This window comes from Plecotus auritus (genome assembly GCF_963455305.1).
Source record: "Plecotus auritus genome assembly, chromosome: 8".
Classification (NCBI taxonomy): Eukaryota; Metazoa; Chordata; class Mammalia; order Chiroptera; family Vespertilionidae; genus Plecotus; species Plecotus auritus.
In genome coordinates, this window is record NC_137782.1 from 26,246,946 (window position 1) to 26,267,685 (window position 20,740).

A 20,740-nucleotide genomic window follows, 5' to 3' on the forward strand; every position below is an offset into this window, starting at 1 on the left:
TTAATTTAAATCTACCTGGAACATGTTAGCTTGTTTCTGGAGTTAATATTTTCTATTGATCTAGTTGGTTTAGTATCTACTCATTACTCTTAATTTTCAAAAAATTTACAGTTATCCAAATACTCATTTCTAGTTATAATCCTTGAAAACAACTTTGACTATCACCATTTGAAAATACCCCTGCAAATTTCAAGTTTCAGAGCAAAGGAAATGACTAAGCAGTAAAATAGCTCCTGTCTTAATTTTTTGCATAGGACTGACAAAGTGAGATCGATTAAAAAATTTTACCTATCATTTGCTCCCACTGGCATTACCTAACTTAAGCTACAGGCATTCCAGAAGGAATAGGGTGATGATGTTGGGAAGTCCTGTTACATATTTAGTTGTTTAAAATCCTTCTCTTCCTAAAATATAGGAATTCTAGAAAAGTTTTCTTTCATTAGGGCCGTGCCTTTCTGGGGAAATATGCAAGTGGTTATTTGCCCATTTGTACTATCCTTCCTATATAATAAAGAGGTAATATGCAAATTGACCATCAGGCCTTCACAAGATGGCTGCCTATGACCAGGCCAACAGGAGGTTAATGAGGGAGGACCAAACAACTGAACAGCAGGCTGCGTGGGGCAACCAGGCCGGCGCGGTGGCGGGGGGGGGGGGTGTCAGTTGGGGGCAACCAGGCCAGCAGGGGTGTCAGTTGGGGGTGACCAGGCCAGTGGGAGGGCAGTTAGGGGCGACCAGGCCAGTGGGGAGGGGTGCATTTGCGGGTGACCAGGCCGGTAGGGGGGGGCAGTTGGGGGCGACCAGGCCGGTGGGGGGGGGGGGACAGTTAGGGGCAACCAGGCTGGCAAGGGGGGCAGTTGAGGGCAATTAGGCTGGCAGGGAGGGCAGTTAGGGACAACCAGGCTGGCAGAGGGGGGCAATTGGAGGCAACCAGGCCGGCGGGGCGGGGGGGGGGGGCAGTAAGGGGTGACCAGGCTAGTGGGGGGTCATTTAGGAGCCACCAGGCCGGCAGGGAGAGGGCAGTTGGGGGCTACCTGGTTGGCAGGGGAGGCAGTTAGGGGCGATCAGATCGGCATGCAGAGGCAGTGAGGGGCAATCAGGCCGGCAGGGGGGGCGCAGTTAGGGGCGACCAGGCAGGCAGGCAGGCAGGTGAGCAATTAGGAGCCAGCGGTCCAGGATTGTGAGAGGGTGCAAGCTGGGCTGAGGGGACCCCCTGTGTATGAATTTCATGCATTGGGCCTCTAGTCTCTATATAATCTTCTTTAATCCCCAAACTAAGGCTTTATATATGAGTATATATTATATAAAAATATGTATAAATTATATAAAATGTATATTTAAAATATTATATGTACACACATATATGAGTATGTAATTTTCTTTATTTAATTTCCTTATTGCACATATAATACATCCTCATGTAAACCATAGAGTGTTATAGAAGTATAGGGATGGAAAGAAGTCTTTAGTATTTCTAACTTCTAGATACAATTGTTAATAGTTTGGTGCATGTTACTTGAGGTTTTTGTTTATTTGTTTGTTTTGCTATCCATAGAACAATATTTATTATTGGTTGTTGTTCCATTATTTTTCTTTTACAAAAAGGCTATATTATATCTAATTTTTAACCTAATTTTTTTTTTTTGCTTCACAATATACCTTGTACATTTTTCTCATGTCAGAAAAATGTTTTTATCCCTTTTTTTTAAATGTAGTATTTCATTGTATGGATATTTATTATTTTTAACTTACCCCCTTTAGATGGTCATTTGGGTTATTTCCTTTTTCTTCCCCCTCCCCATATTACAAATATTCCTACAATACTTGTGCATACAGGATGGGGCAAAAGTAGATTTACAGTTGTTCATATGGAAAATTATACAATAATTAGTAAATAACAATACAAGAATAAACTGCGTTTCATATACTCACAACTGTAAACCTACTTGCCCTATATATTTTGGGGTGCTGAGATACATCTCCAGAAATAGATTTGGGTAAAAGGATATGGACATTTAAGTTTAATAATTATTGCCAAATTGCCTACTAAAAGTTGTACCAATTTATATTCCAGTAACAGTGTACTTTGGTGCATAACTTTTACACTATTGTCAACATTGGTTTTTAGTAATCTTTTAAATTTTTGTCTATCTTATTTTATTGATTGATTATTTTTTGTGTTTTAGTAACTGACTGAGAATCTATTATGTCTCTACGTTATTTGAATTTCTTTGTGATTTGCTTGGTCATGCCTTGAGTATGGTTTTTATATGTATTTCAGGTGTAAGATATTTCTTATTGTTGAAAAAGTCTCTTTTTCTTCATACTTTTGATGCTTAGTGTTGGTCTCTCTCCTTTCTATTTTAGGATACTATGGCTAAGCGAAATACAGTCATAGGAACACCATTTTGGATGGCTCCAGAAGTGATTCAGGAAATTGGGTACAACTGCGTGGCAGACATCTGGTCATTGGGAATAACTGCCATAGAAATGGCTGAAGGGAAGCCCCCATATGCCGATATCCATCCAATGAGGGTAAGGAAATGGATGGGAAACCAGTGGGGTGGTTAGTTACTGGTCATCATTAGAAAGTTAGTTAAATGACTTACTTGGTTGGGTACCAAATAATAAATGAATTAATTATATGTTATTAAACGTTAGTCTGGACTCCAGATGATACACTTCCACTAGTTGTAGTCTCTAATTAATTAAAGTATAATTTACCCCTCTTCATTCCAAAGGCTGTGTATCGATAGCCTGAGGCAGGACATGGGCCACAGAAATGCTTGGTGTGACTTGTGCAATGTGTATTTTTTAGTTTAGCTGCTCACATTTTAACGTAACATTAACTGGCGCTGAGTAGTGGTCTTCTCCTTTATATAGGGCATGGGCTTCCACTTCATCAGTCTCCACAATTCTGTGTCTACCAAGTATCAGTTGTCACATACTGCAGTGTTTTCTCTAACGTTTGTCTTATAGTACGATTTTTCTTATAGTAGTAGTAAGAGGAAAGCAAACTATTTTTTTGAACTCCTGTGACTAACACCCAGCCTGGTTCATGTGTTGTCTTTTTCCTGCCTGGCCCTTGCAGGTATTTAAATTTGTAAGTTTTGGTTTGTAGATCACCACCCTCTCTTCATCTGGAGGCTCTGTACTTGCCACCCTCCATCTACTTCTAGAGTGTTAAGGACCCATAGATTTACTCTCCACCAAAACACCCTAAGGGGCTTCCAGGCTTTACCACTGCCACCCACCAGACCCCTCACCACAGCACTGTTATAAGACCTCAACCCTTCCTTGGGCTTTATAGTCTTTATTAGAGGCCCGGTGCACAAATTCGTGCATGGGTGGGGTCCCTCTGGGTGGCCTGCAGGAATTGGGCCAAAACCTGCAGTCCAATGCCGCCTGCAGCTCCTACCTGCCGCTCCTGCTCATCCTGGCCCCAACGTGCCTGCCGTGAGTTCGTGCCCAGTCAATCCCAACGGAAGAGACTCTTGCTGCTGCTGCTTACAGGGTGGGGCAAAAGTAGATTTACAGCAGCAGCAGCGCTTGCCAGCCATGAGCCCTGCTTCTGGTGCCCTCCCAAGGGGAGTGGCCTGCGGGATCGGGCTGAAACCAGCTCTCAGACATCCCCCAGGGGTCCTGGATTGCGAGAGGGCACAGGACAGGCTGAGGGACCCCACTGGTGCACGGATCGGCTGGGGAGGGACTGCAGGAGGGCTCCAGGTGTGTCTTGCCCCTCTCGCTCAGTCCCGATCAATTAGTTCTTCTATTGAAAGACTTAACAGTTTTTTAAAAAAGTATTCATGGGCTCCAAGATAAGCTCCCCTCTTTTTTAGGAGGTACAGAAGTAGGGAAGGGTAGGACTATTTACTGGTTATATTTTTAGATTTAAAGACTATAATTTCAGCTGATTATTGCAAAGAGTTTTATTTATTTTTTTAAACTGTGGCTCTTTTAGTGGAAACTCAATTAACTACAGTGTAGTGGGCCAATTTTTTTTTAAGTATGTTGAATTGGCTTGGTTTGAAGGGGGATGAATCCCTTATGATTTTGGGGACTTCTGAGTTTATGGTCTTCTTGCAGTAACTAGTTATAGCCAGTGGTGATGGTAACCTTTAGGAAGGACGGAAATCTGACAGCTCGCGGCTGAGGTTTTATCTTTAGGCTATTGATGCTCTTAGGTCTTGCCTTTTTACTTTGAAAGGCAGTGTACTGTGGTTAACACAAATTATAAAAAGCTTGGTGGGGGCTGGCCAGTGTAACTCAGTTGGTTAGGAGTTGTCCCGTGCACTGAAAGATTGCTGGTTCATTTCCTGGTCAGGGCACATGCCTGGGTTGCAGGCTCGATCCCCGGTACATCAGTGTTTCTCTCTCTGCCTCTCCCTAGCTCTTTCTCTAAAAATCAATTTTAAAATATGTATTTTTAAAAAGTTTGGTGGATATTGTGAGGTTTGGGGGACAAGGATGCATATGAAAGAGGGAGAAGGTGAGGAAAGGGGAAGGAGAGAGTGATTTATATCACGTTCTTTAATTGTCATACTTTTTACTTTGAATACTTAGACTTTTGTTGGAATTTGGGTGGGTTCTTTAGTGGATAAGAGAAAAATCATTTTATCAAACTTCAAATGGATTTCCAGTTACATTTTTATTGAAGCATCACTTTTATTTTACCTTTTTTTTTTTTTAAACCAGGCAATCTTTATGATTCCTACCAACCCTCCTCCCACATTCCGAAAGCCAGAACTATGGTCAGATAGCTTCATGGATTTTGTGAAGCAGTGTCTTGTAAAGAGCCCTGAGCATAGAGCCACAGCCACTCAACTCCTACAGGTATGAATCACCCCGAGGTGCTCCCTCTGTATTTCATTCACATGCTAACCAAAGATGCTTTTAACCCACCTCCTCCTGTGTGGAGATGGGAAAGAAGTATAAGACATTTCCTGCTTCTCAGGAGGTTTGGTCCTAACTGAGTCAAAGAGACATGGAAAAGAATGTTAAGTCATTGAACAAGACAATATGGCAAGAAAATATAGGGCTCTATGGGATTAGAGAATGGGAATTGACATTTAGTGAACACCTGAAGATTAAGTGGTATAATGTGTATAACTTTGAACAATGCTTTGTACATATTATAGATAGTACGATATGGATTTGACAAATATTTGCTGTTATTATTATGCTAGGCCAGTAGTTTTCAACCATATCAGTCCCCATATATACAAGGTGTTCCAAAAAAATGTATACACACTTCAACAGCTGATAGCTTAATTTGAAAATGAAATGGTTTTTAATAAACACTGCCTTTATAATTATTCAAAGTGTATACATTTTTTGGGACAACCTATATATATGTATTTTTTTAACACTCATTACTCAAACTTGTTTATGCCCATAATTTTAAAAGAATCAGTATAATGTCTATGATATAATGGAGACATATAAATATAACAGTTTATAATAAAATAACATATTTATCAATATAGAAATGTTCCAGCCTTACTCCACTTACAGGCATAGTGAAATAGTTAGAGACCTGTACCTATCATCATGAAAGAATTTAGATGTAAGAGCAGCAACAAGAACAGAAACCATTCCATTCACGATATATAGGAATATGAATGGGTGGGCACTTGCATAAAACAATGGTAAGTAATAGCAGACCAGACTTACTTGTATATGATATGAGGAGGGAAATGATCTTATAAGCTTTCCAATTGGAAAGAACAGCAAATATGATATTCTTGCAAATGAGCTGGGTCTTGTTTCCAAGTGTAGTGGCAAATTCTTTTCCTGCCTGGCTGGGGTTCTGATAAAGTTTTATGGAAAAGATATCTTCTGTGTTATGAGCCCACCACATGTTGAAGCATACTTTCAATCTATAGAGAACTTGGAGACCATATCCTTTCATGGGTGGTGGGGAATAGAGAAGGAATTAAAAAGAGAAACACTGGGGACAATATCAGAGTAAGTTTGGAAAAACAACAGACAACCCCCCACAAAAGAATTTTCACATGTAACTTTCACATGTGGAAAGATAGATTTCACATAGATTTCTTTTTTTTTTAAATCTTTATTATTGAAAGTATTATATGTCCCCATTTGACCCCCATTGACCCCTTCACCACCTATGTCTGTGTCCATGGGTTATGCATATATGCATATAAGTTCTTTGGTTGATCTCTTCCCACCCATCCACCCACCTTTCATAGAGATTTCTTACAATTGTGCTATAAACAACAAATATGTAAGGTGGTATTAATATTTATTTGTTTTATTTTTTAAAAATTAAATGTATTGGGGTGGCATTGATTAATAGGATCGTATAGGTTTCAAGTGTACATTTCTATGATACAAGATCTGTATACTATGTGTCCACTACCCAAAGTCAAACCATCTTCCGTCATCATATATTAGACCCGATTCACCCACTCTCCATTCCCTTCCCACTGGTAACCACCACACTATTGTCTGTGTCCATGAGTTCCAGTTTTATATCCTACAAATGAATGAAATCATACAGTTTTTAGCTTTTTCTGACTGACTTATTTCACTTAGCATAATACTCTCAAGGTCTATCCATGTTGTTGCAAATGGCAGTATTTTGTCTTTTCTTATGGCTGAGTTTTCCATAGTAGATATGTACTACATCTTCTTTATCCAATCCTCTATCGAAGAATACTTTGGTTGTTGGTATTAATATTAAAAAAACTTCATTTTTATAAATGTAATTCAGCAATATCCGTGTTTCAAGTGTCTTTGTGACTAATTTTAGTATTTTTGCAGTAACTACACTTTTACACTAAATTTGTTTTTACCTAAATAATAGTTGGAAATGCTATAGTACACTGAATAGAAAGAATAAGCAGGATGAGTAAATTATTCAGTAATTTCTAAACAATGTCTTTATTCCATTTAAATCCCTACTCCAAACTTACCTCCCAAATTACTAGACCTTTTGCTTATCTCTGGAAAAAGTTTTCAGTATTATTTATCAGAGTGTACATGTACTCTGAGACACTGAAAGATGTGCAGAATGTGCTGCAGTGTGTTGTCCCTGCCCTCCCATGCTGTTTGTGTCCTTCAAACATTGTAACTAGAAGCTCCCAACATTACAAAATTTCCTCCAGGAGGTCGAGAATCTCTAAATCTGGCAGAGAGAAAGGGCGGCGCAGTTCTAGCCAAGCCAAAAAGAGTGGGCAAAACCTGACCATGCATCTGCTTGGTTATACTAGTAAAGTAAGTGTGGGTTAGCTATTGTCCAAAGCAAAAAGAGAAAGATTAGATTCATCGACTGATTCAACAAATACTATCAAGTACCTGCTGTGTGCCAGGCACTGTTTTGGCACTGGTGCTTATAAACTGTCCCCAGCGTTTATCACTTTCTTGCTTAAGCACCCATTTGTCAAGAGCGCCAAAGGAGTGTCGATACTGCGGGACTTAATTAACGAAGCCATGGATGTGAAACTGAAACGCCAGGAAGCCCAGCAGCGGGAGGTGGACCACGAGGATGAAGAAAACTCGGTGAGTGGCAGGCCTGGCTTTGGGCCTCAGGCATTAATGCTCATTTCATGACTAGTGACCTGGTACATGAAATTCATGCACATTAAAAGGGAATTAATTAGAGGAAATATTTTAATATTGCTATTTGCCCTTTCTCTATAATAGAAGTGTCAGAGATGAAAGAAAATTAGTAAAATGTATATGAAAATCTTCCTCCTGTCAGAGGCTGGGGCATGCCACGAGAACCAGAGTCAAGTCCCCACTCACCCATGTGTGCCTCGAAATCGCACGAGACCCAGACTCGCTGGCCCCACCCGCATTGGGCTAGATCCAGACCTGGCCGGCCCCACCCCCGTCAAGCCCTGTCAGGTGGGGGGCCGTGGCCGGAGGTCCCCTGTCAAGCCCTGCTGGGCAGGGGGCGCGGCCTGAGGTCCTCTGTCAAACCCCACTAGGCGGGGAGCACAGCCTCAGGTGCCCTGCCCCAGCCCAGCACCATGCAGCCTCAGGTCCCTGCTGATTGTTCGTTAAGGCTTGTTATGGGAACTCGGCCTCCACTATGGGCGCAGCCATCTTGTGTTACGGGATCCCCACCTCTGCTGTGGGTGCAGCCATCTTGTTACAGTGTGATGGTCAATTTGCATATTCCCTCTTTATTAGATAGGATTGCTAAGCCAGGTAAGACGTGTAGGTGTTGGATCAGCCTGCAGCTGGAGACTCTTATTACATGACTCTGTCCTGTCCTGGACCAAGGCTTGCCCCAGAGGCTTGCATCATCTGTGCGTGCTCTTCTCATAGTGCTTCCTAAGACACGTACACATTTTATCTTTTATTCAATGCACATTTTTATTCTGGAAAGAGAATGCTCAGGTCTGAGGCTTGGTTTTTCTGTGTCCTTTTGGGGAACCTAGGATTCATACTAAGTATGTAGATTCTACACTTATAGACTCTCTCACAACCCTGAGATTCCAAGGGTGTGCATAGATCTTTAGATATATGTTGCCAAACTCTATTAAGAAGGGGAGAAGGAGGGAGTCCTTTAGATACACTACTCTCACTTGAGTAAATTTATGTTCTTTGGTTAAATAAGTGTGATCCCAGTTCTACAAAGTGGGTTTAGAATCTGAGTAAGTGTCAAATCCAGAAATATTTGCACCAAGATGAGTAATAGTAATTCAGAAAACTCACTTTTGATCAAATTAGCTCCAATTTGAGAATCTATTCTTTTACAGGAGGAGGATGAATTGGATTCTGGCACCATGGTTCGAGCAGCAGGTGATGAGATGGGCACTGTCCGAGTAGCCAGCACCATGAGTGATGGAGCCAATACTATGATTGAGCACGATGGAACATTGCTGTCACAGCTGGGCACTATGGTGATCAATGCAGAGGATGAGGAAGAGGAAGGAACTATGAAAAGTAAGGCTCTGGTCAAATATGCTAACTTCTCAGGCAGATCATACACATTCCAGAGAGGACAGGTTCACGTGGTCCACGCATGCTCAGTCTTGAGGCCTCTTATATTGCTGCAACCAAAGGAGTAGAAACATGGGGTTGTGGTGAGGACATGGGTTTGGGGAAGGGAAAGCTGGCATGTGAGTCAGAGGCAAGAAAGCATCAGTGACCATTCTCTCACTGAATGATGTCATTTTCCCTCCTCTTCCCGAATCTGTGGAAGCAAGCACATGCATTGATCTGATGCATAATTCTGAGCTATTGGAATTCTGAGCTGTTGACTGTATATATCTTATCTTTTTTTCATAATGCTCTGTGTCTAACCCAGGTTTACCAATACTCAGTCAATCTATTCAGAATGACTGTACACACTTAAAAGTCCTATCAAATCCCTTTGAGTTTAAGCCCATCTCTACTTCTTATCCCACTGATCCTTTTTTGCCTGAGGCCTGATACCTGAGCTCAGCTCCCATCAGAATGCCATCCTCTCCTACATTCCTCAGTTGTTTCCCTTCCCCTTACTCTGCATTACAGACCAAGTCACAGAGGAAAGGAATTTGAGAGTATAAAACGCTAGTAATTTAGTTGTATAAGTACGATTTAGCCTAAACTTTGCATAAGTTTAAAGCAGTAAGTCTCTTCTTCATCTTTTCTTCATCATCTTTTTTTTTCTTCCTCTAAATCAGGGATTAGCAAACTATGGTCCACATCCAAAATGTGGCATGCCACCTGGTTTTGACAAAACAGGAACATAGCTATGTCCATTCACTTACATAGTGTCTATGACTGCTTTTGTGTTATAGAAGCAGAATTGGAACATAGCTATGTCCATTCACTTACATAGTGTCTATGACTGCTTTTGTGTTATAGAAGCAGAATTGAGTATTGGTGACTGAGACCATGGGGCTCCCAAATCCTGAAAGTTTTGCTGTCCGGCTCTTTACAGACCGAAAAAGTTCTCTAACCCCTCCCCTAGTCCTTCTGCTTTGTGATTGATTAATTCACTTAATAAATTTTTCTTCAGTGCCTATCATATCCCAGGTACTTTGTAGATGCTAAAAATGCAACAGGAAATGAAGAAACAGTCCCTGGCCTGAAGGAACTCATTGTCTAGTGTGGGGGACAGACCATTAATTATTCTTCAGTGTATAAAATGAGTTCTAAAATAGAGGTAATATAGGGTGTTGTTGAAGCAGAGTGGAAGAGTATTTAGTTTAGACTGCGGATTACTGAAGAATTCCTGGAGGAAAAAGGCAAGCTGGCTGGCAAGTGAGTAGTGTGGGGTGGAGATGGTCCAGCAAAGGGAACAATGCTCACAAATTCGAGGAGGCAAGAGAAAGGCTAGTGAGTTCAGGGGATGCAGCTGGTTTATTGTGGCTGAGACAGTTCCAGGGCTGTGGTTCTTAGGGATTTCCCTCTATGTTTCACCTTTCAGATATTTGTATTTATAATCAACCCTTTGGTTTTTTTTTTTTTTAATATACTTTATTGATTTTTTACAGAGAGGAAGGGAGAGGGATAGAGAGTTAGAAACATCGATGAGAGAGAAACATCGATCAGCTGCCTCCTGCACACTCCCCACTGGGGATGTGCCCGCAACCAAGGCACATGCCCCTGACTGTAATCGAACCTGGGACCCTTGAGTCCGCAGGCCGACGCTCTATCCACTGAGCCAAACCGGTCAGGGCTTTTTTTTTGTGTTTGTTTTTTGTTTTTTTTATTTCAGAGAGGAAGGGAGAGGGATAGAGAGACAGAAACATAAATAATGAGAGAGAATCATTGATTGGCTGCCTCTTGCATGCCCCCCACTGGGGATCAAGTCTGCATCTGGGCATGTGCTCTGACCGGGAATTGAACCGTGATCTCCTGGTGACGCTCAACCACTGAGCCATGCTGGCCAGGCAACCCTTTGTTTTTGAAGGGAAAAGATTGTTTGTGTGTTTGTTCTATTTTGAGGCCATGGCTTGCTCATCATCTGTGTTTGGCCTCTGACCAGAACCACAGAGATAGGAAAGAGTAGTAATACTATTAGTGGATATGTAACTTGTGTAACTTTTCTGGAATGTAGTATGTATCAAGAATTTGAAAAGTTCAAACCTTTGACTCAGTAAATTCCAGTTCTAGGGCTCGCTCTGGTCCAAGAAAATAATTGAAGATATAAGCAAATTATATTCAAGAATTTTTTCAAATACATTACTTAAAATTGAAAAATTGGATTAATTTAAATGTTTAATAGAAAATGGTTAGTCAAATAAACTATGATACAACCATAGGATAGAATACTACACCATACAAAAATATTAAAAATCCTGTTTTGGGGGAAATATTTAGAAGGAATCACCCAGACAGTGTGGCTCAGTGGTTGAGTATTGACCTATGAACCTGGAAGTCATGGTTCAATTCCCTGTCAGGTCACATGCCCAGGTTTCAGGCTCAATCTCCAGGAAGGGGGCTTGCTGGAGGCAGCTGATCAATGATTCTTTCTCATCACTGCTGTTTCTATCTCTCCCTCTTCCTCTCTGAAATTAATAAAAATATATTTAAAAGGAAACAAAGTTATAGCATAACCCAGTTTTACCAAAGTAAAAAAAAATTAATATATTAATATGTGCATAGAAAAATGACTGAAAAAAAAACTGACTGAATAAAAAAGCTGGAGAGAAATAAACCAAATATTAAAAGTAGTGTTGCTTAGTGTTTGAGCGTTGACCCATTAATCAGGAAGTCACAGTTCGATCCCCAGTAGGGAGTGTATAGAAGGCAGCCAACCGATTCTCTGAAATCAATACAAACATATATTTTTTTAAAGTAGCTATTATTGGTAATAGGATTACATGTCTTTAAATTTTTTCCCCAAATTTTTTTCTGGCATTTATCAGAAAAATAAAAAACCATCACAAATATTGTTGATATCATTGTGTGTCCTGTAAATTAGGACTTTGAACTATGTATTGCCTTAAGAATCCCTTTTCCTCTCTTCTTCCTCCTCTCACTGCTTTTTATGGCCTTAAAAATTGATATTTACAAAGTGACATTTGTCACTCCCTGCTAGTCTCTTTAAGTTCTTATTGTATTCTTAGGGAATGTTGTATCCCCTAAACTCAAAGTTGAAGCACCCTAGATATATTGTGCTTGGTGTTACATATATTGTCAAGTGAATGCTATGAACTAAATTTAGTTTTTTCTTTTTTCTAAGTAGCCATATGATTTGTTAGGAAGGTTTGCTTTGCAGTAATAAGCTGCTGAGACTCTAGTTCTTTCCTTTGACTCTGAGTGCCATATCTTCTTGTTTGAGGGGCTTTAATTATGTAGATGATTATAATCACTGTATAATATACCTAGGCTAACCCATTAACGTGTTGTGCATGAATGGGTTATGGAAAATCTGCCCTTTTTAATGTAAAGAATTAATTTTGTTCCAAATGTAATTTTCATATTTCAAGTGCTAATTAATTCAATGGGTTGTTTGTGCAGTTTCTGAGCTTGGATAGTTTTAGCATGCCTAATGAGAAAATGCATCTTTTATTACAGTCATGATGAAAAAAACATTAAAACCTCAACAGTCGCAGCTGAGTGATATTAAATATACTCAGTTCACAAACAATCTGCTGCAGGTCTTATAATATAGTTTTTGAGGCACAAGTTTGACAGATTTACCACTTATTTTGGGATCTTTGCCTCACTATTTTAGGAGTTATTTAAACATTCATTATGGAAAATTAAAACATACACAGTTGCACAGAATAATATAATGACTCCAATGGACCTATTGCCCGGTTTCAGAAATGATTAACGCATTGCCCATCATGTTTTAGGCTCCCCCTCCCAAGGAAATAACAGGCTGAATTAACTTAAAGCAAATCTCAAGCATCATATCATTTTTTCAAAACTGATTTTTAAACATTTAAAGGAGTCTTTTTTACTAAGCCTGACTCAGATACTATCTGTGTTATATTGGATAATTCACTTTCCTTGTATGGACTTCAGTGCCCTAATCAGTAAAATTAAAGAATTATTTTTAAAATTTTATTGAATTTTTTGGGGTGACATTGGTTAATAAAATGATATAGGTTTTAGGTATACACGTCTGTAACATCTGTTGTAGATTGTATATTGTATTGTGTGTTCAACACCCAAAGTCAAGTCTCTTTCCATCATTTATCCCCCGCTTTGACCTCTTCTAACTCCCCACCCACCTTTCCCTCTGGTAATCACCATACTGTGTCTGTGTCTGTGAGTTTTTGGTTTTTTTTGCTTAATCCCTTTATCTTTTTCACCCAGTCTCCCAACACTCTTCCCCTCTAACAGCTGTCAGTTCTCTGTATCTATGAGTCTGTTTCTATTTTGTTTGTTTATTTTGTTCATTAGATTTCACATACAAGTGAAATTATATGGTATCTGTCTTTCTCTGAGTGACTTATTTCACTTAGCATAATGCTCTCCAGGTCCATCCCTGCTGTCACAAAAGGTAAGATTTCCTTTCTTACCTTACAATGGAGTAGTATTCCATTGTGTAAATGTACCACAACTTTTTTATCCACTCATCTACTGATGGGCAGTTGGGCTGCTTCCATATCTTGGCTATTGTAATTACACTGCAGTGAGCATAGGGGTACATACATACTTTTTTAAATATATTCCTAGAAGTGGAACACTGGGTCAAAAGGCTAAAGAATTTTTAAACTTGTGTATTTTCCTTGTCTTTTATAGCTCTAATAGTCCACATGTTTATAAAAATAATATCACTCATGGCTAATAGGTAGGCATCCTTCTTGGGGCCCTCAGGGGTATTTCTCTCTAGAGCAGTCTTTAGATTATCTCTCATTTTCGTAGTATGCTTGTGGTACAGCCCAGGAATTATATTTCTAGAAGTTGACTCTTTCCATCGCTTTAATGGCCAGAAGCCATTCCTAAGCCATGTCCTTGAGTCTTGGCTCCTACCTTTATGCTGGGAATTGAGTTCTACCTCGATGTGTCTTGGCTCCTGTCTTTATCCCAATTCGTGTTCTCATATCAGTCTTCAAACTAGATGGTTTGGCTTTAGCAATGGGCCACCTTGCTGTGCCATCTGCAGACTTTCCTGTCTTGGGTTTAAACATTACTGTGTGTTTTTTGTTGTTGTTGTTTTTAAATCTTGAATTTCTATGTGTTTGGAGCAGGAGGGTAGGCCTCTCGCGCTTCAGCTCTTTCAGTCATCTTTTTTTCTGTCAGTTGTCTTGACCTGTCTACAGCAATGATATTTCTATAGTTTCTCTGTAAGGGAACAGGTTCAGAGAGGTTATTTGCTAATGGTCACATGGCAGGAAGTGGTAGAGCTGGGAACTGAAAGAACTCCAGAGTGTATGCTTCTTTCTGCTAACCCCCTGATTTGTTTTGGAAGCCTACTCTAGCATTAATGGACATTAGACCCATAATATACAACTCACCAAAATTCATGGTAAGACTGGTGCTGGCTTCTGGATTCCAGAAATATTTATTTTTAGAAAGAATTATTATGCATAAATTATTATACTCAGGAGGATAGACATTATAACTTAATAATAATCTTTAATACCTTGGCATGTAATATATATCAGGCTCTGTGCTTAATCCTTTATAAGCGTTTCACATTTATTTTAATCATTACAACTATGCTGTGTGGTAAATATAGCCATATAGTACTCCCACCATCACCACCCCCAATTTTGTGGTAACAGAAGCTAAATTGCAGAGTGGTTAAGTTACTTGCTCATGATTACATAGTGAATAATAGAAGAGCCAAGACTTGATGCCAGATGTGCTTGATTTAAAAATTCATACTCTTTAATCATTATATTATACTACTTCTCAGCAGAGCCCCTTAAGTTGTTGAGGGACAGGACTAAGATTCATGTTACAGGTCCTATGTTGGGAAGCCTCAGCCTACATGAATATAACTGTCCTTGCTGGTTATTTGAATAACAGGCTACTCTACATGTTTTCCCCAGGATTTCCAGAAGCAAAAGGTAGATGATTTTCAAAGGGGGTCTGCCTCTGTTGATAGGTTAATGGTATTGTTACATGAGGGAGTATATTTGGTTGTATATATCTGAGTCTATAGTAAAGAATCAGAATGCAGTTGGAAGGAGGAAATTAGAGTGAGGTGAGATTTGATTGCTTTACAAGACACCTCCAGAACACCTGTAAGAACCATATTGGTAAACCATGGCCCACACTACTTTGAAAACACATGTCTGGATAAAAATCTATCAGTTTGGGGATTTTGGAAGGTTTCTGCTATTTGTTTATGTAACTGGGTTTTTTTCATAAGGGCTGTAGAAGAAATTTGTTTGCCCCTAAGAACAGAGGGACATATTTCTGAAGTGACATGAGAGGTTCTGTGAGTGTTAGGATTCTTGCACTTCCTTTGACCATCAGAGGGAGCTCTGTAATAGGCTATGAGTTAAAAATGTGTTCCCATTTGTGTTTACAAAACTCCTTTCTCTGGTAGGCTTTCTTCAAGATTAGCACTGTTATTTATTTTAAATAACCACAGCAACACCAGGGCAATGTATTTTTATTTAGATAGGAGTTTGGATACCTCATACATGGCAAAGTTCAAATAAGACTGAAACCAGCCTAAATCTGTCAAAATAGCTTAAACTTTTCTTCTCTCTTCCTAGATTTCTCAGAATTCTTAACCAGAATTGATGTCCTCTAAATGTATCATAGTACCATGTGTATAGTTTTGAAACTATTATCAGCTAAAATGGCCCTAACCAAGTAATTGAATACATTTAAAAAATAAATTTTCAAGTTCTTGTGCAGAACTGATTGATATGTATCAAAATAAATATTAATAATGACTTACAGCTTTTGTTGCCTAGCCTCTTTGGTTTTCATCTAATTCACTTCTATGTTGCCTACACAAGAATCTAATGAGTTCTTTAATAGCCTTTTTTTTTTTTTTTTACTGATTTGCCATAGTTCTTTATGTTAGATACTAGAGGCCCAGTACACGAAATTCGTGCACTGGGGGTGGAGGTCCCTCAGCCCGGCCAGTGCCCTCTTGCAGTTGAGGAGCCCTCGGTGGATGTCCGACTGATGGCTTAGGCCCGCTCCCCATGGGAGAGGCTCCTGCCACCATCGCTGCACTTGCCAGCAGTGAGCCTGGCTGAGCGGCGTTTCCCCTTTGGGAGCGCACTGGCCACCAGGGGGCAGCTCCTGCATTGAGCTTCTGCCTTCTGGTGGTCAGTGCATATCATAGCAACTCGTCGTTCTGCTGTTCGGTCAGTTTGCATATTAGCTTTTATTACATAGGATTACATATTACTTTAATATTTCATTTCCCAATATATGAAAGCCACTTTTTAAAGTATGTTTAGGCTGCCTGGCTGGTGTTTCTCAGTGGTTGAGCATCAACCAATGAACCAGGAAATCACGGTTTGATTCCTGGTCAGGGCACATGCCCGAGTTGCAGGCTAGATCCCCAGTGTGGGGTATGCAGGAGGAAGCCGATCAATTATTCTATCTCATCTTTGATGTTCCTATCTTTCTCTCCTCTCTAAAATCAACAATAAAAATATATTAAAGTATATTTAGGCTAAAAGTTTACAGTCTTTTGGTATTACCCAAACAATTTAAATATTTGTAGAAAAAGTAAATACCTACTTTTCCAATAATTTATCAGTATTACCACTAAGTCCACAAACTATGAGAATAACGAAACACCTCTTTTACTTCCTCTTAAATTCCAATTATTGAATGGTACTCCATTTGAGATGATGTTTTATGCAGAACATTTGGTGAATTATATTGAATTGTTAATATGATTTCTTTAGAGTTCTTAATCAGGATAAATCCTCTTTCATTTTTCAGGGTTACTGAGCTGTAGAATTAGATCTTGATGGCACTATTTATCTTCAGAGGGTAATAGACATAATGAAGATTAGCATGGACTCTGAAAGTTGAGGAACCCAAGCTCAAATAATAAGCTACTTTCAGTGCTAGAAAACACTTATATTTAACTCTACCTGTGCATGAAATGTATATGTAGAGATCAAACTTGTTTACATATGTAACATCCAATATAAGATGTAGAATCTTTTTCAAGATTTTAGAAGTTTCTTTCATCCCCCTTTCTGACTACTACCCTCAGAATTTCTTAATTTTCTGATCTTTATAATCATTGATAGTACCATCAGTTCATGAAATTCGTATCAGTGGATTTATATGATGTATTCTCATTTGTGTCTCACTTGTTTTGCTCAACATAATATATATGAAATTATCCCACATTATTCTTCATATCAGGATTTTGTTCTTTTTTTATAGGTGTGTAGTATTCTATTATTTGAATTTACTACCATTCTTCCATTTTCCTGTAGGCAGATTTGTAAGTTGTTTCTAATTTGAAAATATTATGAATAAAGATAAGCTAAACATCCTTTCACATATGATTTTGAGGACCTATATGCTCATGTCTTTTGGATATATAAAAGCAGTAAATTTAATGACTCATGATTTAGGCATATGTTTAGTTTTAGTAGATACAGTTTTGCATCCTTTTATCCAATTTATACAACCACCATCAGTGAATGAGAGTTCCAGATCCTGCAGATACTTGCTAATAATTAATATTATAAACCTATTTAATTTTAGCTATCCTGGTAAATAAGTAATGGAAGAATAAATTTGAGTTTACCTGGACAGATGACATTGAATATATTTCATATATTTTTTGAGATTTGAATATTATTCTTTATCAATTCTTGTTTACATTTGTGTTTTCTCTTTCCTGAGATGCCTTGATTTCCCCTATATTGCCGAAGGATATTTTCATTGGATATAGGACTCTGTTGACAGTTCTTTTATTTTTAGACTTTATGGTTTCTAATGGAAAACCTATTGTCATGAGAATTACTTTTTCCTTATAGATAAAGTGTTATTTGTCATTCAAGACTTTCAAAATTTTTTGTTTTTATTTTTATTTTTCAGAAGTTTGACTATGATGTGGGTGTTGATATCTTTGGGTTTATCTCATTTTGTATTTGCTCACCTTCTTAAAATTGAGGATTTCTGTCTTTTGACCAATTGGGAGAGTTTTCAGCCATTATTTCTTCAAGTACTCTTTCAGCTCCATCTCCTTTAATTTCTTCCTGGACTCCAAATGTTAGAGTTTTATTTTGTGGTGTTGTTGTTGTTGTTGTTGTTGTTGTGACTCCACTGGTTCCTGTGGTTCTGATCTTTTTTCTGTTGTTGTTTTTAAGCCCATTTTCTTCCTATTCTCATTGGATACTTTTGTTGTTATATTTTCTAGTTTCCTGAGTGTTTCCTCTGTTCCATCCATTCTGCTTTGAGCCCATTCACTGACTTATTTATTTCAGTTATTATATTCTTCTGTACTATAATTTTCATTTGGTTCTTCTTTATAGCTTCATTTTCTTTGCTGAGACTTTCTATTTACTTGCCATAACTTTCTTTTTTTCCCATTTAAGGATGTTCAAAATCACTCACTTAAAGATTATTTTGATGGCTGCTTTAAACTTATTATCAAATAACTCTATCATCTCTACTATCTCAGTGTTAGTATCTATTATCTTTTTAATTCGGTTTTAGATCTTTCTGCTTTGTATAAATAATTTGATAATTGAAACCTAGAAATTTTGAGCATTATGAAACTCTGGATCTTTTTCAACCCTGTTTTATCTGGCTTGCTTTGATACTGCTCTGGTAAGGGAAGGGTGAGATGCCACCTCATTATTTCAAGAAGAGAGTAGAAGTCCAGGTTCCCCACTTGACCCAAGGTTTGTAGGTGTGTGTGTGTGGGGGGGGGGGATGGGTATTCATTATTGTTATGAATAATGGTGGGAGTTCTGGCTCCCTGCTATTCTTCTGCCAGTATCTCCCCATGTGGAGGGATAGGTCTGCCTTGTTTCTATATCTTATGGTTTCCACTTACATGACCCAGGACTGACTCCCGCCCCGCGCGGCCAGGACCCTAGCCTGCTGTTCGGTTGTCCATCTGGTTGTTTAGGTCGTGACGGATCCTGGCTCTTTATATATTAGGATTGATTTTTATTCTAGAGCAATTGCCACATTAATCTCTTTGAAATAGAATTTTAAAGCATAGTGGCATAATTAAGTTAGGATAACTCAGAAGCATGTTTTAGGCAAGTTACTGTGATGATATTATGTGGTAAAAACATTCTGTATTGATAGTTCCACAGAAAGTCCTAAGTCTCATGAAGACACCTATTGTCAACCAAAGTCCAGGCTCTTGTTGAAGTGATTTTATTTCACCACCATCCATCAGATACTAATTTTGGAGCTGCATAAAATGGAAATTCTTGACTCACAGCCTATTTTCTTTCCACCTGCAGTTGTTTGGAGGGGATTGTTATAACATTGACTCCCTTGTGTGTTATCTGTCTCATTCTCTCGGACTCAGATAATAGCATTTTGCAAGTATGATAAATAGAACATAAAGGACTACAGGTATTTTAACACAGGTATTCTTTTACCACAATAGGCTTACTGTCCAATTTCTAATCCCAAGGATGTTTAAAAACTATCATCAGAATATTAAGTGTTCATGTATCCTTGCCACTCACAGTCAGCATCATAGGAGAGTTTCAGATAGTAATAGTGTAGTTATACCTACCAAAGCTTAACTTAAAACATTTAGTTTTGTTAGAATCATATCTCTGAGTAAGAGCAAGAGAAGGACAAAGGAGTAGTGGGAAGGACAGTAATTTAGTTTGAAACGTGGCCCACAGTCTGATGAACCAGGTCAGCTTGGGCAAGTTATTTCCTTTCTTGAGCCTCAGTTTCCTAGTCTGAAAAAGTGAGGCATAAGAGTTCCTACTTTGTAGGGTTGTGCAGATGATACAAGATAATACATGTAACATATTTAGCATGTAAATGCTTAAAAGTGGTTGGTACTTTATTAATTATATGAGTCTTTTAACGTTTGGTTGTGGTGTTTTTATGGGACCCAAATTTTCCTTGAACCAGTGCTACTTTTCAGCATCCTGATTCCTTTCTTCTTGCTAGTTAGGCTTTTAGTTTTCACTCTTGGTATTATTGATGTTTTGTAAATGCTACCTCTGTGTCTGAACTCTGGCATGAAAATGTTTGATCTAATGGAAGGTCACTTGTCAGTTTCAGTAATGCTTTTAAAAATGTGCTGAGAAGAGAGAGGGAAAGAGATTTTGTGTGTGTGTGTTTGTGTGTGTATGTGTAAAATTTCTTATAAGTAAGATGATAGGTGTTCTGAGGATCTGTTAAATAGCTCAAAATACAAGATGGTAGATTTTAAAGAAGGCTAGACTTTGGATCCACAAGAACCTTCCTTTGTAGAGTTTCAAACTCTTATCTTTATACTGTGGAATGTATTACTGACTGGAATTTTTTCCATGCCTAAAAGATAGTCACTGTGGTTCACTGGACATTTATCAAAAGCTCCCTCCTGGGTGAGAGTTACAATAGAAGAGCAGACATCTTGGTCCTTAGACTTTTCTCACATTTGCACAAATAATTCAGGGTCTTTGTGCCAGAGTGGAGACTAGATCCTAATTGTTTGTGCAGTTTTTCTAATTGTGTCCAGATGTTGGGCCTACGTTTTATCTTTGGAAACCATTCATATTCTTGATTCTTTTGGAATGAGCCAAAAAGCACAGACTCTTGGTGCCTGAAAATTCATTTAAAACACCCTGCCAGACCACATGTTAGGATATGAAAGTACCAGATTTCAGGGTAACATGGGCGAAAGGCTCAAGACCTATATTTGGGGGACGATAAGGTGTTCCATCATAGTAGTTCAGTT

At 38.8% G+C, this 20,740-nt stretch overlaps 1 protein-coding gene across 1 annotated transcript in view; it reads left to right on the plus strand.

The window, feature by feature from the left end:
* STK4 (serine/threonine kinase 4) overlaps positions 1-20,740 on the plus strand; it is a 94,318-nt gene that overhangs the window by 19,939 nt on the left and 53,639 nt on the right. The window contains exons 6-9 of the mRNA XM_080686960.1: positions 2,368-2,535; positions 4,696-4,833; positions 7,396-7,524; positions 8,733-8,919. Coding sequence (XP_080543086.1) covers positions 2,368-2,535; positions 4,696-4,833; positions 7,396-7,524; positions 8,733-8,919 — 622 coding nt within the window. The remainder of the gene's footprint in view (positions 1-2,367; positions 2,536-4,695; positions 4,834-7,395; positions 7,525-8,732; positions 8,920-20,740) is intronic.